Raw genomic sequence first — 20,530 nt, forward strand, 5'->3', positions numbered from 1 at the left:
TGAAAATATCTAGCTCTCTTGGGGAGATCATGCTATGCACTGCTCTTAAGTTATTTCATATTGTACAGAATAGTAGCTTTCAAGCTGTGTCTTGCCCCCAGGTAACTCCATTTTGTAAAATAGCAGTTTTCTGCATTTTGTTTCAAAAATATTTTTAAACTTCTTATGTTTAGTTTTAAAAATCTATGACTACTAAGCTATTTTAAACATTTGGGGAGTTCTCAAGGAGAAGGAAGTCATCAGAGCAAAGATCATAACACTGATGTTGGAGATAGAGTATCTAGAATAACTAGAAAAACCACCCTTTTTGGTGTCAGCTCTGTGAATTTTGACAAATACAGGTTTGTTTGTTTTTTTCATACTGGAGTCTTACTCTGTTGCCCATCCCCACCTCAACCTCTTCCTGGCTTCCTGAGATTACAGTGGCATACTACCATGCCAGTTATACATGCAGTTTTGTAACCAGTCTGTGCACATCACAGTTCCATCACCCAAAATTGTCTCCTGTGCTGTCTGTAGTTAAGCTTTTTCCCTACTCCCTGGTACCCACTAATGTTTTCTTTCCCTAGTTTTTACAAACTTGTTTTAAAATAAAAATTTTTAAACTAAAAAGAATTGCTCTACGAAGAAACGGGTACTTAGGTTTTTAAAGAATGAGTGGGATTCTGCCAAGCACATTGGAAAGAAAAGACCAGGAAAAGGGTATTCTAGGCAAAATGAACCCCAAGGACAAAACCATGAAGGTGGGTATCCTGGGGAACTGTAAATAGTTCATCAATATGAGCACAAGACAGTTGGAGGCACAGGTTATGGGGAGGTTTTAGTAGTTTGCTTGTTCAGAGTCAAGCGAAGAGGAGTGTGCAGGCCAGACATTTTATGCCCTGTGTAGAGTTTGTATGTGACTTTAGGATTCCTCATAGGAAAGGATTTGTTGGGATAATCTTTGCTGCTACAGTATATTCTTTTATTACTTTACTTATCATATTATTTATTTATAATACTTTCTTGTTCTGTTCCATTTTTTAATTTCCAGGTTAGGCCAATTGTCTAGCACAAAGTAGACATTGAATACTTGAAGAATGAATTAGAAGTTTGTTACATAAAGGTCATAGAAATACCTTCCTTGTTCTCTTAGAAGAGATGGTGTCACTCCATTTTCCTTCTTGGAATAATTACTGCAGGTCCTCTCTGAGGCAAATCATTCAGGTGCATTACCTTCCTGCTTATTTCTACATAAGATTTTCCAAAGCAAGCTGAAATCTTGAGTGTTAAAGTGTATTTTACCACCATCTAGTGGTGATCTTGAGACCTAACCAAATTGAAAGTTTCATATTTGATAAACAACTAATAATTTCAAATAAGATGAGCTTCTAACACTTTGGGAATTGCTGAAGTTCTGTACTTAATATGGTACTTTGTTAAGTTTCTGCCACTGTCTTCAAGTTAATATTTAGGTATAACTTATAATTGTTAAAGATTTTATGCGTGGTTTTGTTTTTGTTTTTTGAGACAGATTCTTGCCATGTAGACCAAGTTGGTGTTCAACTTACCGTGTAGTTCAGACTGGTCTCAAACTCTTGATCCTCCTGCCTCAGCCTCCTAAGTGTTGGGATTACAGGCATTCACCCATGCCCAATTCCTATGCATATATTTTAATTCTATTGTGCAAACTTGCCTAGAGATTTTGATTACAAATATTTTATTTGATCTAAAATAGAATTCCAGAGAATGACCTCTTAGTGGCTGTAAGAACTATCCAGTGAGAAAATACATTATTGCAGGTTAAGTCAGAAAGACTTAAGTGGTATATTTTACTTTTTATTACTTTTGTGGGTCTTTAAACATGAGTTGTGCGCACATCTTGCTGGTGACTTGGAATTGATTGACAGCTGAGGCATGGATTGCATTATTATTGCATTCATTCCTCATGTGTAGGGGTTGCTGTGATTTCAATAGTAAGGTTAAAAAATAGAAGCATTTATTAAAAATCTCCTTTATGCATTACATAACAGAAATGTAAGATAAATTGCCTTTAAAATAAAATTTAAAAAACCAGCCTCAATGCCAGAAGGATAGAGGAATATAATTAATACTATTTCAAATGGAGAAGCTACAACTCAAGGAGGTTTCATAGGTTTCACAAGGTCTCACTGCTATTAAGTTTATAGTGTGAGGATTCAGGCTCATATATAAAGGACTCCAAAGTCAGTGCTTTTAGAATCCACATAAACTTTCTGACAATAGAGAGGATGAACAGGAAAACCACAGCAGAAAAAAAAATGCACAGGAAACTTCAAAATGGATAATAATACCACTTGATAAAAATCTTGGTTTTAATTTATTGTTGTTGACATCATTCTGCATCTATTTGTTTCCATTCCTAATTTGAGCTGATCACCTTCATTCCAGCTTAAAGGGGATTTAAGGATCTTGCCTTTTGGTACCAAATACTTACTCATTTCTCCTGCCCTATTGGCCATACAGCAAGGGTACTTAGAGACAAGCTGTCTGAGAACCAGCATTTTGCTTGTGTGGGCATCCCATTCAGCTCTTGGAAGGGAGATACGTATTTAATCAACTGCACTGAAAATGTTTGGGGAAATAATTACTGAACATGTACAACCTTTTCCTATCATCATTCCCTATACAATGTAGTCTGACATCTACTTACATATCATATACATTGTATTAGGTATTATAAGTAACCTAGAGATGATTTAAAGTATATAGTAGGATATATGTAGGCTCTATTGGATTTGAGCATCCACCAATTTTGGTACCTTTGGAGAGGGGCTTCCGAGGACCTGTCTTCCATGGATTACAAGGGACAACTTTACAGGTCTACCTGTGTGCCTTGGCAGATGGAGTATGTGGGTTGCAACCATTTCTGAAGAAATAGTCAAGCTCTGGTTCACATATGTTTTAGGTGTGGATTATTGTGTAAATAGTATATATATGATATATATAATGTTTTCTACATTTTGTTTACATTTCTCGTTTGTGTAAATTTGTGTCAGTATCAACAGTTTCAGTCATGGGATTTTTACTGTTTTTTCTTTGTTCCTATGGCCTCCTCCAACCTGCTTGTGTGGTCTTCCTCGTCATTTCCTCCATATCACAAGGATGCGTAAAATAAAACATGTATTCTTCCATATTTTTTCTTGCTTAGCATGTACTCATTTGTTAAATATAATATATATATAAAATATATGGAAAGGTAGGTTCATATTACATATACTTTTAAAAATACATATACCTTCAACAGGTACCTCATTCCTGAGAATCTTTCCAATAGAAATAAAAGGACTAATTTGTAAGAGCAGAGTGTTTTCTGCAGTATTGTTCATAGTAGCAAAAGGAAGGGAAATCACTGAATAAATCATGATGTATCTACACCATGGGATTTTAGGCAGTCACTAAAAAAAATAATAATAAATTTGATGCCAGAAGTATCTTCGATTCCATTCTCTCTGTTACGGATTTTACTGTGTTTAGTCCTTTAGTGACATTTTAGTGAGGTTTCAAAAGGGGGAAGAAACAAGTGTCTGGAACAGGCCTCTTTATAATTGAAAATCTGGCTAAGTAAATTTCAAGACCTGATTTAACTTCTATTTCTTTTTCTCCTAGAGCTTTGAGGTTTTCTTTATTTTTTTTCCTCTTCTTACTCTTCTGTATTTTGGAAACAAGTTAAATTCTTTCAGCTTGCCTGACTTGTAACTCTGACTGGTCTTTTCTACCAGTGGCATCTAAAGGGCATAGCTTCAAACATCATTTCTAAAAGTAAACTCATTCATGTATGAAAATAGAAAAATGAGACCTAAGGAGGAGAATAATGGAGGGGGTGAATTTTGCTAAGATATGTTGTAAACACTTTTGTAAATGTCACAAAGTACCGCCAGTACAACAATAATATAATAAAAATTTTCTTAAATAAATTTTTTTAAAAAAGAACCAATGAAATGTCAGTTCATAAATTGTTCCTGGAAATTTGGACTTGCTTGGAAATAAGAGACTCATGAAAAAGAAATAGTATTCCTATGTAACAACAGCCACATCCCTTTTCTTTTGTTCTTGTACAGATTTGAGAAAGGGCGTATCTACACGTTCATTGGAGAAGTTGTCGTTTCTGTGAATCCTTACAAGTCACTGAACATCTATGGGAGGGACACAATCGAACAGTATAGAGGTCGTGAGCTGTATGAGAGACCCCCTCATCTGTTTGCTATTGCTGATGCTGCTTACAAGGCTATGAAGAGGCGCTCAAAAGACACCTGTATTGTGATATCAGGTACTTGCAGGGGGTCCTTGGTCCCTCCAAGGTCAGCTGTATATAATTTATTTGGTACTCAACGATCCACACAATTGCTCAAATCATTCTTTTAAGATTGAAAACCTAGCCAATTTTACAGGGACTAAAAGAGTAATGAACATTAAATATCAAATTATTTATATAATTTCTGATCATCCTCTAGTCTTGGTTCTGGAGGCTGAGGCAAGAGGATCATTTCAGCTCAGGAGTTCAACGCCAGTTTGGGACATAATGAGACCCCCACCCAATCTCATTTAAAAAGTAGAAAGAGACTTCTAGTCAGTTTGTAGACTAAGCTAGCATGGAATATGCTTTCACCTGTCTCATACACATAAAAGTACCATGTAAAATGTAGCAAGAATATTTTAAATAGAATAGGTTGAAACCAAGAAAATGAAATACTGAGATGCTAAATGTGAAGAGTGAACTCAGGATTGGTCTGGTACTTTGGAGCTGGTGTTGAGGCACATGTAGAAGCTTGAGGGCCAGAAATAGGCTTTCAGAACTCAGGACCTGAGCTTTAAAGCCCATGAGAAGGGATTGGGCTACAGCTCTGTGTGCAGAGAACTGGAACTGAGCTACCCATGCAAATAAAATGAGGCCAAGGAAAATATCTTTCTACTGGCCCAAGATGGCCACTCCCAAACTGGGATTTCCTGTTGGTGCTAACAGTAGTTTGCATTTGCATTAGTAGTTTTGTGCTTTAAAAAATGCTTCTGTGATCATGATTTTATTTTTGGTTATCAAAACAATTCTCTGAATAGTATGTGGAATAGTTTTTCTACTTTGTGGATAAGAATATTAAGGGTCAGAAGGTTAAATAACTTAATGTTAGAGTTAAAAGGATTATATCCTAGAACTACATCATATCAAAACAAATTACAAAACCAGTGTTACCTAGTTGTAGAAAGTACAAAAGCAGTTACACATGCATATAAACTAAAAGCAAAAAGTCCCTTCCTCTTCATTTCCTCAACATTCCAGCAGCAGTAATAGCTATTTAGTATTTATCCTTTTTTACATTTTCCCTGTGTGTGAAGTTACATATAGTCACATATGCTTATATAATTATTAATAAATGTTGAATAATAATAATAAATGCTATTACATAACATGTTTCCATTCAACAGTATTTGAAACCAGTTTATTGTATTTAACAATTGCGTAGCATTCCACTGAATAATTGAATCATAATTTGTCCAGTTCTCTGCTAATGGGTATATCATCTCTACATTTTGGCTATAACATACAACATAATCTACAGAAATAGTTTTAAAACCTTTGAAGATTAACATTATACTACTATTATTTGGTTGGGTTAATATTTTTAAATATTCCTTAGGTGAAATCTTTGTAGGTGGAATTTTGGAATCAGAAGAGATAGGTAGGGTTTGCAAATATAAGTCAGTGGTAGTGCACTTGCCCAGCATGTGCAAGGGCCATGCATTTAATCCTTAGCATTGAAAAAAGAAAACTAGAAGGCATAGGTACAATTTCTAAATGATCCTTTCCCTTCATACCCATCAATTATACCCCTTGTTGTGGTTTTTCTCTGATACCTTTTGTCTGGGCCTTGCTGTTACAACTTTTCACTCAAATTACTCTAACTTTAATTTTATTTTTTAAGAGATGGGTTTTTACTATGTTGCGTAAGCAGAACTCAGTCAATCCTCCCTTTGACTTCCTGAGTAGCTGGGACTACAGGCACAAACCATGATACCTGGCTCTAACTTTTAAAATGAATTATTTTATCTCCTTTAAGATTAAAAAAATTCTTCTTTAGAAAATAAGACTATATGAATTTAGCTGTGGCCTCTGTTTGAATCACCACCTTATTTTGTTTCTACTGAATTTAGGAGTCAATGGCTATTTTAAAACTAAGGAATTAGCTTGCTGCATTTTATCCCATGATATTTTTTCCTTAAATAAATCTTTTTTTTTTTTTTTTTGGCGGTACTGGGGCTTGAACTCAGGCCTTCACCTTGAGCCACTTCACCAGTCCTTTTTTGTGATGGGTTTTTCAAGATAGGTTCTTGCAAACTATTTGTCCAGTCTGGCTTTGAACAGCAATCCTCTGATTTCTGTCTCCTGAGTAGCTAGGATTACAAGCGTGAACCACCGGTACCCAGCACTCCTTAAATAAATCTTGATTTGTAATCTACTTGTTATTTTACTTCTGTAGTAGTTTTGTTGTTTTCAACATGTTCAGATCTATTAGAACCAATACAGGACAAAATACCTCACAACAAAACAGTGCAACATAAGGAATTTTAAATGAATTCATCACATCATTTAGCTGTGGGCTGGTAGCTTACATCTGTAATCCCAGGTATTTGGAAAACAGAGATCAAAAGTATCTGGTTTGAGGCCAGCCCTGGCAAAAGTTCCCAAGACCCCATCTCAACTAATAGCTTGTGTGGTGTTACACACCTGTCATTTTCACTTACATGAGATTGGGGAGGATCTTGATTCTAGGCCCACCTGAGCAAAACGTTCACAAGAACCTTGTCAACAGAAAAGGCTGGGTGTGATGGTGCATGCCTGTCATCCCACCTACTGTGGGAAGCATAAACAGGAGAATCACCATCCAGCCAGGCAAAAAAGCAAGACCCTATCTCAAAAATAACCACAACAAAAAGGGATTGGGGCATGGCTTTAGTAGTAGAGCACCTGCCTAACAAGAAGCACAAAGCCCTGAGTTCAACCCCTAGTACTGCCAAAAAATTTTTTAATTATTCTATTGAAGATTAGTTTATTCTTCATTTAAATTATGGCATTAAGTCCTACACAATTCTTCCTTCCAGGAGAAAGTGGAGCTGGTAAAACGGAGGCCAGTAAGTACATTATGCAGTATATTGCAGCCATCACCAACCCCAGCCAGAGAGCAGAAGTTGAAAGGTAAGGGCATCTCATAGCCAGAGAGATTCTGATGGGAGGCTTCACTTTCTGTATGAACTTGGCTAGGCCTAAACTAATAGCCAGCAAATGTTTTTTAATAATTAAACTGCTTTGATTCTTCTCTTTTATTATTTCTCTACTTTTATTTACATCACTAGATCTATTTCCAGATTTTTTAGTAGAAAAATACTATTCTGGTCAGTTTTACCAAGTTATTAAAGAAAAAAAAAAGTTGTTCCAAAATAGTGAGAAGTATCCCATTCTAGCTTAAATCATTGCCTTAAATGTGGTTGATTTAGCTACTGTGACCTATGCCGGTAGTTTTTATTGTTTAAGCTGTCATGGGTTCCTTGCCTTTTATTTTTTAAACTGTGCTATGAGTGAAATGGGGCTCTGGAAGGTGGACCCATGCCTTTCCATCACTGGTGCTGGGAGTTTCAAGAAAGATTCAATTCTAAAAGGATCTCGTGCCTTGCTGGGCTCATGGTCAGATGAGAAACAAAGTGGTCTGTACTGTGTGGGGCCCTACATTTAGGAGAGTGGCTGGCATATAGTATTTGCTTAATAAGTAATATAAGGAACATATGGATAGGTTTTTAAAACACATGACTATAAAGCAACATGACTTAACTTTCATATGTGATGCAGCCTTTTTGAAGAGGAAAAAAAGAAATGTTTTCCTAATTGGCTGCTTTGAAGCTGAATATTTACTGAAGAATCACACCTCATCTACACATCACCATCTTCAAGATCTTGGGTTGATGTGAAGGAAGGGAATTTAGACTATTTGATGGCCCTAGGTGGGCTTTTCTTTTCATTCTAACTGGGCAGGATTGCCAGGTCAAATCTTAGTTGTGACATATTCCCACTTCTGACTTAGGCTTTGCAGTCTAACTTGGTAAGGATGAAGATTTGGTCATATTTTGAGGAGTTCAGGAAAGTAACTAGCTGAAAACTAATTTTATTTCTAGTATAGTAGAGTAAGGCATATGTAAATTTATTCATCTTTCAACTGAATATCGTACCATAATTTTTAAGTTTCCTGTGTGAGTAAGCACACACATTTTAAAAACATACTTTCATTCATGGAGAGCAGGTTGAAGGGTCACTTGCAATAGTAGCAGAAGGAACCGCGGATCTACTTCGTTAGGTTATTTCAGAGGCCGCAGTTACTGATGTGGGTATGCCTATATGAGAGGAATTTTGTCAGTGAAAGCTGGACATACCAATTAGCATGCAGTTAAAATGTATCCACTAGCAGGGACTGCTCTATAGAAAGTTGCCACTCAGGGAATAAAGAATGCATTTAATGATTAATATAAAGGGGGATTCCATATAGCTTCAAAGAAAATAATGAGCGATTCCTAAATTAGTAAAGAACCAATTTATTGTATATAGCTAGGTACAACAAAATTTCACTCCTATAGGCTTAATAAACAGGTACTTTCATAGTTTTCTCTTTTTCTGTATCATCTATTCTTTTTCTTTTCAAAACACGTATTTTAAATTTTTTTAACTTTATATAAATAAAACACATTCATTTGAAAGAAAAGCCAAAAAAAAAAAAAAAAAACAGAATTATATAAGGTAAAAGTGTCCTGAAATCCTGCCTTGCCCATCCCATCAATATCTTTTCTAGATAACCAAAGTGGTATGTGCCTTTCCCTTCAGATTTTTAAACATTTACTAACACATGTATGTACATAGACACTTCACATACATGTATAAACACACACAGGTCAGGGAATACATATTTTTCAATTTGATTCACATTTATTAACACATTCTGGACACCTTTCTATGTCAGCATATATAGATGTACTTTCTTTTTAACATCTGTGTAGCATTTCATAATATTGGGAAGCAAAAATGTGTTAAATATCCCTGTTGATGGACATTTAAATTGTTTATATGTATTTTAAATTACAAACAATGCTGCAGTCAGCCAGCATTTTTGTATAAATATTTCATTTGTTTTAGCAAAATCCAGGTTTTTAAAAGTCCTAGTCTGAAACTTTTTATAATAACTTTAATTTATGTTACAGAGTGAAGAATATGTTGCTGAAGTCCAACTGTGTTTTGGAAGCTTTTGGAAATGCTAAAACCAACCGTAATGACAACTCAAGCAGGTTTGGAAAATACATGGATATCAACTTTGACTTCAAGGGAGACCCTATTGGTGGACATATTAATAACTACTTATTAGAGAAGGTAAAAGGTGCTTAATTTCTAAGGGCAATGTTTATAAGTGCTGTATGTTCAAAAAATACCTGGTTATATTTGTAGAATTTCACTTACTGCCTTAAAGTAGCTTTTAATCCTACTCTCCTTCTCAAATTTACTTTCTGTGGTAAGATATTCTCCTTTTGTGTTCTCTTATTAGCACCCACTATGTCAAGTTGGAAAATGTTGTGGACTTTGTAAATACAGATTTGGAGGTGTATGTGTGTGTGGAGGGAGAAGGGGCAGGGGTGTGAATGTGTGCCAAATTCTGGGTAAGGTTTAACCAAAAACCAATCTAGGACTAATGAGAGCTAGTCTTTTGTACATCACCATATTCCATCCACTTTAACTTCAATTAATTTTAAATTTCCTTTTCTTCCAGTTTCTATCTGTTCATTATTTTATATTGAATTATTTACATATAGTATCATATATGTATTTTGTGATCTTACATTCTGATTATGAAGTGTTCTGTATTTGGTCAGTAAAAACTTAGAATATGTTTTTATCTGCCTATATGAGTGCTAGGCCTGATTTCTAGAAGATTCCAATTAAAAGTTTCCTTTTGGGACTGTCTGGGAGGTTATGTCCTAATTCATTTTTCCTCTTGGGACTGTCGGAGAGGTTATGTCCTAACTCATCTTGAGTATACTGGCCCTGACTGCAGGAGAGCACGTGGCATTCATTCTCCCAAGTTTCACAGTTCTGCTGTGCTGTACACCTGAAATGTGCTCTGATCTAAGCTCATGTGCCTTCTCAGTTAAGGGTCTCCCATCCCACATAAACATTTTTTATGGCAGTACAGTATTGTTATATTGAGGTCATACTCTTAAGGAAATACGTGTTTTATCAGAGTCTGTTGAAAAAACAGGAAATGCCAAGTATTACCAGTCTCTTTTCCAAAATGTTTCAGGACTCCACTGTACATATTCATCCAAAAGGATCCCCTTGAATGAACACACATTTTGAGCCCTTTCCATTTTCAGCAGTCTTTTTTGGGACCATCTAAGAAAATGGTCTCTGGGGACTGATCTTGCTAAGCATTTTATTACAGGATATAAGGCATTGCTCCTTGAAATGCCAGCAGACCCTGAGGAAGGGAATGCTGAGAATGTTCCTCTCTAGCATTCCTTCCTGTTCCCCCCACTCCACTCACTATTTCTACCAAATACCATCTTTAGGCTCCAGGTTTAAAATAAAATAGCTTCATTCTTCAGAAAGTTAAGGGGCCTCTGTTTAAAGTGATAAGAAGAATTATCAAAACAATTCCAGGGAAGCACCATGAAAAACACCTAGGCTTAGGCAAGTTCTATCTGCAGAGTCTTTAAGACATGTAAATTCACTATGGATACAAGAGTCCCTAAGAAAGTGGATTCCATTTTATTTTATGGCTGTATTTTCAGATTGACTGTTTCAATGTGTTTTTTCTTAGTCTCGAGTGATTGTGCAACAGCCAGGAGAAAGAAGCTTTCATTCTTTCTATCAGGTTAGTAATCTTCTGCTATGCAGAGAATTGATCATTTGCTCAGTCGTGTAGGAAATGAGTATCTTTGTATTGGCCTCCTGCCTGTTCTTGCTTGCTTCACATTCATTGGCCCCCCTGCACATACTCTATCTTACCTCCTCCTTATGAGATGTGATTAGCCTGTCTGTTGTGAGAGCTGGCAGGTGGGTAGCCAGCCAAATGACTACCTAGGTTTAGTGTCACCTACATTTCCTTGCAGTGTGGACAACAGTTTAATGACCATGAAGGCTTTTGATATGGTATGTTCTAAATATGTAAAATTAACTTTGTTTTCTTTTTAATTGAAGCTATTTCCTATATTTGGGGTATCTAGAGATGAGCTTACAAATTCAATTTATTTTGTTCTTAGAGACTATAGAGAAGTATGATTACTTAAGAAAAAAATAACCAGGATTTATAAGTTCAAAAGAGAATTTTCTTCTTTATCCCATCAAAGCTTAGGGGAAAAAATGAATAGTTCTTTAGGGAGTTCTGTTAGAGTCTAAAACAAAATCTTGTGGCCAAGCATGGTGGAGCATACCTGTAATCCCAGAACTTGGGAGGCTAAGGAAGGAGGATCATGACTTGGAGGCTAGCCTGGGCTACACAGCAAGACACTGTTTCAAAAAAATAAAATAGCTAGATCTTTTAAATATTCCTCCTGTTGGCAAGTCTGCACTCAAGAGAAGTGAAACTATGAATTGAAAAGATTGATTTCCATATGTAAATTGTCTTTGAAGGTGACTAACAGTAACAGTACATTTGAATACAATGTCAAGTCTAGTGGGTAACTAACTGTGTTAGTGAACCCTACTCATTTGTATATTCAAGTTCTGGTATGTTTGGTTAAAAAAAAAATCAGTCTTAAAAATCTGATAATTTTAGCTTTTAAGTAAACCAAAACCTACAGTTTAATATAGAGAATTTCAACACAATACTTTCCAAAGGCAAGCTCTATATAAAAAGGGCTTTCAGTTTTATATTTGTGTTTTTATTGGCAATTTGCTGTTTTTGATAAACTATTTTTTCTACCAAATGGAAAAGAGTTGTGCATTTCAAGAACTCAGTTTTTTGCCAGTGTTTTTCCTACTTGGATGAAGGTACTGAGATGTGTCTTCATCCAACACTAGAGTCATGCGCCAGTTACCTTCCTTTCCCGAGGTATGCACTGATGAGGAAAAGTTACTTCACACATGTGTGACCCAGCATACGACTGTCTGCTGATACCCCTTACTTCCCTGGCAACATTGACTTTTTCTAAATCTTAAAACACAGCTATGCCCTGCCTATAATGAGACTGCTAAGCAAGTGACCACCTCAGGCCAAGAGATCCTGTTTTACTGCTGACCATATTCAAGACAAGAACTGTTTGTACCAGTTATGTTATGAATACACTGAGATGTTTAAAGTAGTTTTCCTCATGACTGTATTACATTCTGCACAACTGGTGATATTGAAGTCATTTTCATGCAGGTGAAAGCAACAAAAAGCAAAACAAAAAATTCTTCAAAGCATGAAACAGGATAACCTAAATAAATACAGTTCATTAAATGAATAAGAGCTATATTACCAAGAATGTTTGATATTTTTGATTGTGTATTTTGCCAATTTATTTCTAATTAAATTTTTTCAGCTCCTCCAAGGGGGTTCAGAGCAGACACTGCGCTCTTTACATCTACAGAAATCCCTTTCATCCTACAACTATATCCATGCCGGAGCTCAGCTAAAGGTGAGAATTTCATCTTTGAAACTGCTCAGCTACAAAATTGACATTAACTATCTGGCTGAGACTGCTGCCTTTAAGCCAATAAATATCTCTTTTATTCTGTTTGACTTTTAAAATTCTTAGGATCACGGATTCAGTATATTATTGAATTGACAACTTTGCTTAATAATCCATCACTATATTTTGCCACCATTTGACAGAAGTTTCTATGTTCAGTGTTTTAATATTGAATCCTGTTCCAGTTATTTTGACACAATAAAAATATTAGTAGGACTAGGAAGTCTACTGCCTAAGATTTCATATGATTTGGCCAAAGGCAAGTTGGTAAAACAAAACAAAATTAAAAAGCACTTTGATTTGTCATTCGCTGTTTTTTTTTTTTTTTTTTTTTTCTCTTTTTTTGCCCAACATTGATTTTGATGTATCCTAGAACTAGTTATGTGACCCTTGGGCCATTCTTTCAAAATTATGCATTATCTCCCCCTTCCCTTGCATGCAGTGTGTACACACATATGCAGGCATATTTTTGCTCTTTTGTTTCCATAGTTTTCTGCTAGTCACTTCACATGGAATCCTAATAAATCAATTGTTTGTTGATGGTAGGTTATAAAGAAATAATTACATTATTATTTTGTTTTGTAGGAGGGAAGGTATATAAATGCATAGAATAAGATATGGAATACACAGATCACAATTTTAATTATACAGAAGGATGAGATTGTGGATATTTGTGTTCTGCTTTTCTACATGTTTAACTTTTCTTTAATAAAAACATGCTTTTTTAGTAGAGTGAAAAATAAAAAACTCAAAAAGGTCTAAAGTTGGGGAGATTTTCTTTAAAATTTTTTGTTCTGTTATTCATATTAGGCTAATTATATTTCCATTACTAGCTTAGCAATATTTTTATTGCTATGCATAGAAATCAATGATACTTAGGTTTTTGTGGTTAATTTTCCATTATTTAGGTTACACTAGCTTTTTACAGTTTACTAAGAACAGAATTATTTGGCAGAAAGTTAGTTGAAAATAAAACAATAGAGGACAGCACTCCAACTTTCTGAGAACTGCCTGAGATACTTTAAGATGAATAGAGGATTATAAAAGCAACACTTAAAAAAGACAGTGACTGGGAACATTCCTTTTCGATCAGGATGTCTCATTAGCCAAATTACTTTCATCTAGGTCTTGCAGAGTCCCTGTAGACATTAAGTATTAAGATTTAGGTTTTTTTCTAATTTAAATTCAGCTTAGGTTCCCTTTCTATTGAAGTTTTCCATTCCCATTTCCCCTCCTTTTTTTCTTTCTCTGTTAACAAAAACAAAGAATTACATGACCATAGTCAAACCTAAAGTTGAAACAAAAGAAAACAAAAATATACTTAAATTTTACCTTCCAGAGGTAATAAGTTTGTGTGTATTGTGTGCGTGTGTGTGTGCGTGTGTGTGTGTGTGTATATATAAAATATTCACACACATGTATAGGTATATATTTTTTTGAGACAATCTTGCTATTATATAGCCCAGGCTCACCTCAAGCTCCTGATCTTTTGCTTCAGCTTCCTGAGTGCTGGGAGTACAAGCGTGAACCATCATACCCAGCAGTTTGTGTGTATATCTATAAGTGAAATTATACAATAAATCCTAATTCAGTATACCTGCTTTTATTATACTACAACATAATCATTGTCATCTTCCTATGCAAACAGGTATAAATTAATAATTTTAACATCTATAAAGTATTGCATTACATACTTTAATTGTTCTTAAAATGTAGGAATCATGTACAATTTAAATACCTTGGGTTGCAGGGAAGGGAGGGTCCACTGAAAAGACTCCCAAAACAGGAAGAAACTTAACTTATCCCACATAACAAGCAGCCCTGAGATACAGCAGTTCCAGGGTTGGTTAATTCATTGCCTCAACAATCTTGTTAGGGACCCAGGCATTTTTTGTTTGTTTCCCCAACTTACAACTCTACTATACTCAGTGCACAGCATATCCTTAGTCTTGTTTTTCTCATGGTTCCAAAATGTCAGCAGCAGTTCCAGGAGTCACAGGCAAAAGAAATGTTCCTGGTTTATGTCCTTTTATAAGCCAGAGAAACTTCCCTAGATCCCTTCTTTAACCTCTCCTCACACTTTCCCTCATGGCTTATTTGACTAAAATGGCATCACATGTGCCCAGCGGGGTATGGAGAACAAGATGACCATGATTAGTTTAGACCCATGACACTTTACCTCTTGAGGCTAGGTGCAGGCCAATCAAGTGTACACTTGAAGAAGGTAAACAAATCTTGTTCTATCAGCAAGAGATGGGGGTAGGAATGGTTGTTGGGGAAACTGCAGTTTAGACATGTTTGTTCTTTTCAATTTGGTTGCAGTTTTAATAACAGTAATATCTGATATTTGAGTATCTTTTCTTGTGCTAGGAAGTAGGAAGGTACTTTATATAAATGCTCATTCAGGTCTTACAACAACCCTGTAGGAAATGTATTATTCTCCTTCTTTTGTCCATGAGGAAGTGAGGCTTAATGAGGTGAAGTATCTTGCCAGGGTAAAAAAACTGGTAGATAAAGGAACTTGCATGGTTGTCCCCTAGGCACCAGAGGAACATGTGCTCTTTAGGCAGAGAGGTCCCTTTCCTGTGTCCCTCCACATCAGACCAAGGCTTTGTGTCCCAGCAAGAGGAGGGACTCATTGAGAAAAGGCTTAGTGTATACCTGCCACTTTGGGAAAACTTGTAAACAGTTACCACTGTTTTATTGTGAATTTCTGTTTACAACACTATTATTTCCAACCTGATTTCCACATCTCCTAAAGGCAGGGGATTCATCTTTGCACTCCCCTGTTTCAGTTAGAATATCTGATTCACTAAATGCTTATTAAATGAAAGAAAACGTGAACTATGGTCCCAGACTACTAAACAGCTTGCTGAGTGACTGCAACTGGCTGCTTTGCTCTTGAGGGCCTACTTTTCCTCACCTGGGAAACAACAAACCTGATTATATAAGAGTGGGAGTGTTGTTGCCAGCCTGCATAGATAAATCATAGGACAGAGAGCCACAAATGATGATAACCAACCATGTATTTTGGAAATTTCCACATTCAACACTTCCGCTCGTGCTCTCACATCCCATGCTGTTGCCTTCATAGCTCATGGAGCAGTGGGTACTCAGCTTCACTGAGGCTCCCAAAAAATGCACAGTACTTATTTTAAGTGATGGCTTTTATGTACAAGTGCGCTTTATATGTGCTGAATGATGTTTCCACCCCTGAAATAATTTTTTATTTTCTCTGGATACTCATCATGCCCTCAAGTGATGTATTACAAAGTCTTCCAGACATTGGCTAAACATTAGTTTCCTAACTGTTGGATTTTAATACTCATGAGAAATGTCTGACTTAAGTTTTCTATTTTCATTTCTAGTCTTCTATCAATGATGCTGCAGAATTCAAAGTAGTAGCTGATGCCATGAAAGTAATTGGCTTCAAACCTGAGGAGATTCAAACAGTGTATAAAATTTTGGCTGCTATTCTTCACTTGGTGAGTAGGGACACGTCTCAGAATATATATTTTTTTCCTGTGGAGATGGGATGCTCTTTCAGAAGGTTCTGTTTCTTCATGTAGGTTTAAAAAGTAATTTATTTAGAAAGAATTATAACTATGTTTTGAAGAAATTAGTCTGGTTCTCTCTACCATTTTATATTTTGAGGCCACTTTAGGTTTGTAAACTGTGCTTCAATTGTCTTACTTATATCATCACACCTTGAATTGGTTAATTTCCAGAAGAGAATTTAACAATAATCTGACTACTAATGGCATAAATTTCTAATGGCATTTGAAACATAGAAGCATAGATGATTAGAACTGGATTTAAAACCACCTCACTTTTTAAGTTGAGAAATGAACCCAAAGTGGTTGCATGGTGGCCTACAAGGTGCAGCCAGCTATCACAGAGCCAGCACTATAGACCAGTGTGGCAAAACATTGATAGGTTTGGCTGCATAAAAATGTAAAACCTCTGTCAAAGAAATGAAAAGATAGACAAGTGTCTGGAGAAGAGGAAAAATACAAATGAAGTGCTGGGCTTTCACATATGAACATATGTAATGTATTTAGGAAGACAGGTACAAATAAGGCCATTTAGATTATGTTTTAATTGACAGATATGTCTCTGATGTAATGTTTTAGAACATCATTGGAAATGGTATGTTTTGTTTTTTATCATTTTTAATATAGGGAAATTTAAAATTTATGGTGGACGGTGACACACCTCTTATTGAGAATGGCAAGGTTGTGTCTATCATAGCGGAATTGCTTTCGACTAAGACAGACATGGTTGAGAAAGCCCTTCTTTACCGGACTGTGGCTACAGGCCGAGACATCATTGACAAGCAGCACACGGAGCAAGAAGCCAGCTATGGTAGAGATGCCTTTGCCAAGGTGAGATTAAATTTGCATCCTTTGGGGTAGGGGTTGGTGTTGATCTCAGTTGTAGCATGAGGGAATTTCTGTGGGGATGTATTCAGATATCCATTGACAGCAGGCTAAGACTGTTAGAAACCATGATGAGCCAAGTGTGGCAGCAAGTCTGTAATCCCAGCTACTGGGAAGGCGGAGCTAGGAGGATCACAGTCTGAGACCAGTGCCATGTAAAAACATGAGACCCTATCTAAAAACAAAACTAAAAGCAAAAGGACTTGAGTGTAGCTCAAATGGTAGATTGCTTGCCTTATAAGTCTGAGCCCTAATTTCAATTCCCAATACCACCAAAAAAATAAAAGAAACCATGATAAGACTTTCTAGCCATCACAGTCTCAGTGAAATCCCCCTAAAAGTGAGCATCACTCCAAAAGAGCAAATCAGAACCATGGGAATGAAGATGTGAATCCAGGATACTGGCTGACTGTGGTCTGCTCTAGCCTACCTCTCCTGCTTCATTTCATACTGTCTTCGTCCCAGCATGTTCATCTTTCCTCAGGCCTCACAAGTTCTTTATCCCTTTCTCTTTCTAGCCACAGGGATGCTGTACATGCCATCCCTCTACTGGATTGCTCACCTCTCCCTTCTTGCCTTGCTACCTCTTACCCATCTTGCTGACCTCAGCCCAAGCGTTACTTTCTTAGAGAAGGCTTTCCTAGCCTCCCTGAACATTAAATAGGTTAAATTCCCTTCAGATGCCACATGCCTCAATTTTTGCTTGTGTAAGCCTGTGTGCATGTGTATGTGCATGTGAATTTTTCCCTCACCCTACTCCCTAGGTGCCTTGGAGACTGGGACCATTTCTATTTGCTTAGTACTTTATCTCCACTAAGCTGTACCTAGAAAGTGCTCAACAAATATTTCTTGAGCAAATGAATGAATTCCTAAGTATCTGATGCCATTTATTTATGGTTCAAAGTAGGGTAGGGACAGTTTTTGAATGTGAGAAAATCACGAGTCCTGACAGAACATGAGTTTGAGATGGCTGTGAGATATCTCAAAGTCATTGTCAGGTAGAGTCAAGCTTGTGGGTTTGGAGCTGAGAAGCTAGCTCTCTTTGAGACTGGGTTGGGATAACACATTTGGGAGTCTGTTACATTAGTATTATTTAATACTTGGTGCAATGACAGTGTGTTAGAGAGTGAAGAGGACCAGGAAAAACCCCAACTTTTAGAGGTCAGATAGAGAAGGAGACATACCAAAGGTCAACCAGAAGGTCAGCCAATGAAACAAGAAAATTAGGGAACGGTAGTATCTCAAATCCTAAAAAGGAGAGTATTTCAAGAATAGAGTGGAAAACTAGGTTGAGTGATGTGGAGAAGCTAAGACATCCATTTAGAAGTACAAGAAAAGTGTCTACATGGAGGTGCTTGGGGTCCTTGATGAGCCAGGTCATTGTAGTGATAGGATGTCAGTGAAGACTGGAATAGATTGGAAAGTGAAGGTTGAGTGAAAACTAGAGGCAGTGTGTCTATGTGAAGAGCAGTGACTGAGAGAAATGTCAAGGACAGGTTTTCTAAAGGTGTGACACTGCAGAGCATAGTGTATGAGGGCAGGCATGTGTGCTGTATCGTGCCTTAGCATATATATCCTTGCATAACAGATGTATATTTGATTTTCATGGTGTTTCAAACCTTGACCTTTTGTCTCAGATCCTTATTTAGTATTATAAGTTGATCACTTATATTTTTAGAATTCATAGAGCTTTAGTGGAACATAGATATTAACTCATTAGTTCCCAAATTCTTTTTTCTTTTCTTTTCTTTTTTGGCAGTGGTGGAGTTTGGAAATGTTTTTGTTTGGGGGGATTTTTTTGGAGAAGGCAGTACTAGGCTTTGAACTCAAGGCCTCACATTTGCCAGGCAGACGCTCTACCATTTGAGCCACTCTGCCAGCCCTTTATTGTGTTGGGTATTTTCGAGATAACTATTTGCCCAAGCTGGCCTTGGACTGTGATCCTCCTGATCTCTCCCTCCTGAGTAGCTAGGATTACAGCCATGAGCCACCTGCACCCTGGAGTTCCCAACTTTTTATAGTTGATAAAATTAACAATAAAACAATGAAGTGACTTATATAAGGAATGGGGCATGAAACATGTCTGGGGAATTTTGGAATATATATAGTATCCAGTAATCTTCTAAAAATCCAAACTGCTTGCTTTACTTGGCATACATCTTATAGTTATTTTTTTTAAGACACGATTTACATTTCTAATTGCTCTGTTTAGGCCAGTAATAACTATGGAGGACAACAAGGAGAAGGTGGATAGAAATTTAAGACGTCACAAATCCAGAGGATTCCATTTCTAAACTGGCAAGAATTTATAGTATTATTTTTCTCACAGGCAATATATGAACGTCTTTTTTGTTGGATCGTTACTCGCATCAATGACATTATCGAGGTCAAGAACTACGACACCACAATCCATGGGAAAAACACTGTTATTGGTGTCTTGGATATTTATGGCTTTGAAATCTTTGACAACAACAGGTAAACAGGATAAGTAAGATACCTAAAACTCTCTTGCTTATCTTGCATTTGTTTAAACCTAATTTATTCCATTTTGTATAGCTTTGAACAGTTCTGCATCAATTACTGCAACGAGAAACTGCAGCAGCTGTTTATTCAGCTGGTTTTGAAGCAGGAGCAGGAGGAGTACCAGCGGGAGGGGATCCCTTGGAAGCATGTGAGTGAACTTGTGCAAAATGTCCCCAGGTGTTTCACATATTGTCAATAACATCAGATCTTGTCATTTCAGGTTTTCTTCTAGGGTACTTGAAACATCTGAATCTTAACTCTCCTTTTAGGGGTATATAAATCCAGTTCATCTTTAAGGTTGTTGGTAGGATTTCTGTAATTTGATAGACTGCCTTGTTGGTGCAGTCTAACATTTTCACTTGCATGGCTGATACCACACAGGCTTCCTGGTTCTTATGTGTCTGTTATTGTTTAGAGTCATTCATTGTTAAGTTTTGCCTTAAATTGGCCAAAATTTGCCTTCAAATCTAGTTTTTGTCTCCTTCCCCCTTCCTTCTTTTTGCTCCTCTACTTTGTAAGCTAATTGGCATTTTATTGTCTTGAATTACTGATATTCATATTCTCTAAACCTGCACATTAGAACACCTGTATTAACTTTCATCTCTATTTACTTTCCTTTGTGATTTATCATGGCTCTTTTTGAACTTGTATAATTGTCAGAGGCAAACTGGTCTGGTGAGATAGAACCAGAGGGTGTGACTTGTCCAGTGGACAAACCCCAGAGCTTTCAGCTGACAGGCATGACTTGTTTGGCTTTCTTGTTACCTACCATTAGACCTCCTGCTCACTAAGGAATGAGATTTAGTCTTTTTTCTTATAATTTTGTATTTTAAAACAATTTTGAGTATAGA

At 36.5% G+C, this 20,530-nt stretch overlaps 1 protein-coding gene across 4 annotated transcripts in view; it reads left to right on the forward strand.

Annotated features, from left to right (window-relative positions):
- Window positions 1–20,530, forward strand: part of Myo1d (myosin ID) — a 343,577-nt gene that overhangs the window by 95,219 nt on the left and 227,828 nt on the right. For all 4 annotated transcript variants that reach the window (XM_074046362.1, XM_074046359.1, XM_074046360.1 and 1 more), the window contains 9 exons: window positions 4,080–4,288; window positions 7,114–7,207; window positions 9,253–9,418; window positions 10,863–10,916; window positions 12,568–12,663; window positions 16,086–16,202; window positions 16,899–17,102; window positions 19,486–19,631; window positions 19,713–19,827. In XM_074046362.1, coding sequence (XP_073902463.1) covers window positions 4,080–4,288; window positions 7,114–7,207; window positions 9,253–9,418; window positions 10,863–10,916; window positions 12,568–12,663; window positions 16,086–16,202; window positions 16,899–17,102; window positions 19,486–19,631; window positions 19,713–19,827 — 1,201 coding nt within the window. The remainder of the gene's footprint in view (window positions 1–4,079; window positions 4,289–7,113; window positions 7,208–9,252; window positions 9,419–10,862; window positions 10,917–12,567; window positions 12,664–16,085; window positions 16,203–16,898; window positions 17,103–19,485; window positions 19,632–19,712; window positions 19,828–20,530) is intronic.

The sequence above is a fragment of the Castor canadensis genome, chromosome 11 (assembly GCF_047511655.1).
Source record: "Castor canadensis chromosome 11, mCasCan1.hap1v2, whole genome shotgun sequence".
Classification (NCBI taxonomy): domain Eukaryota; kingdom Metazoa; phylum Chordata; class Mammalia; order Rodentia; family Castoridae; genus Castor; species Castor canadensis.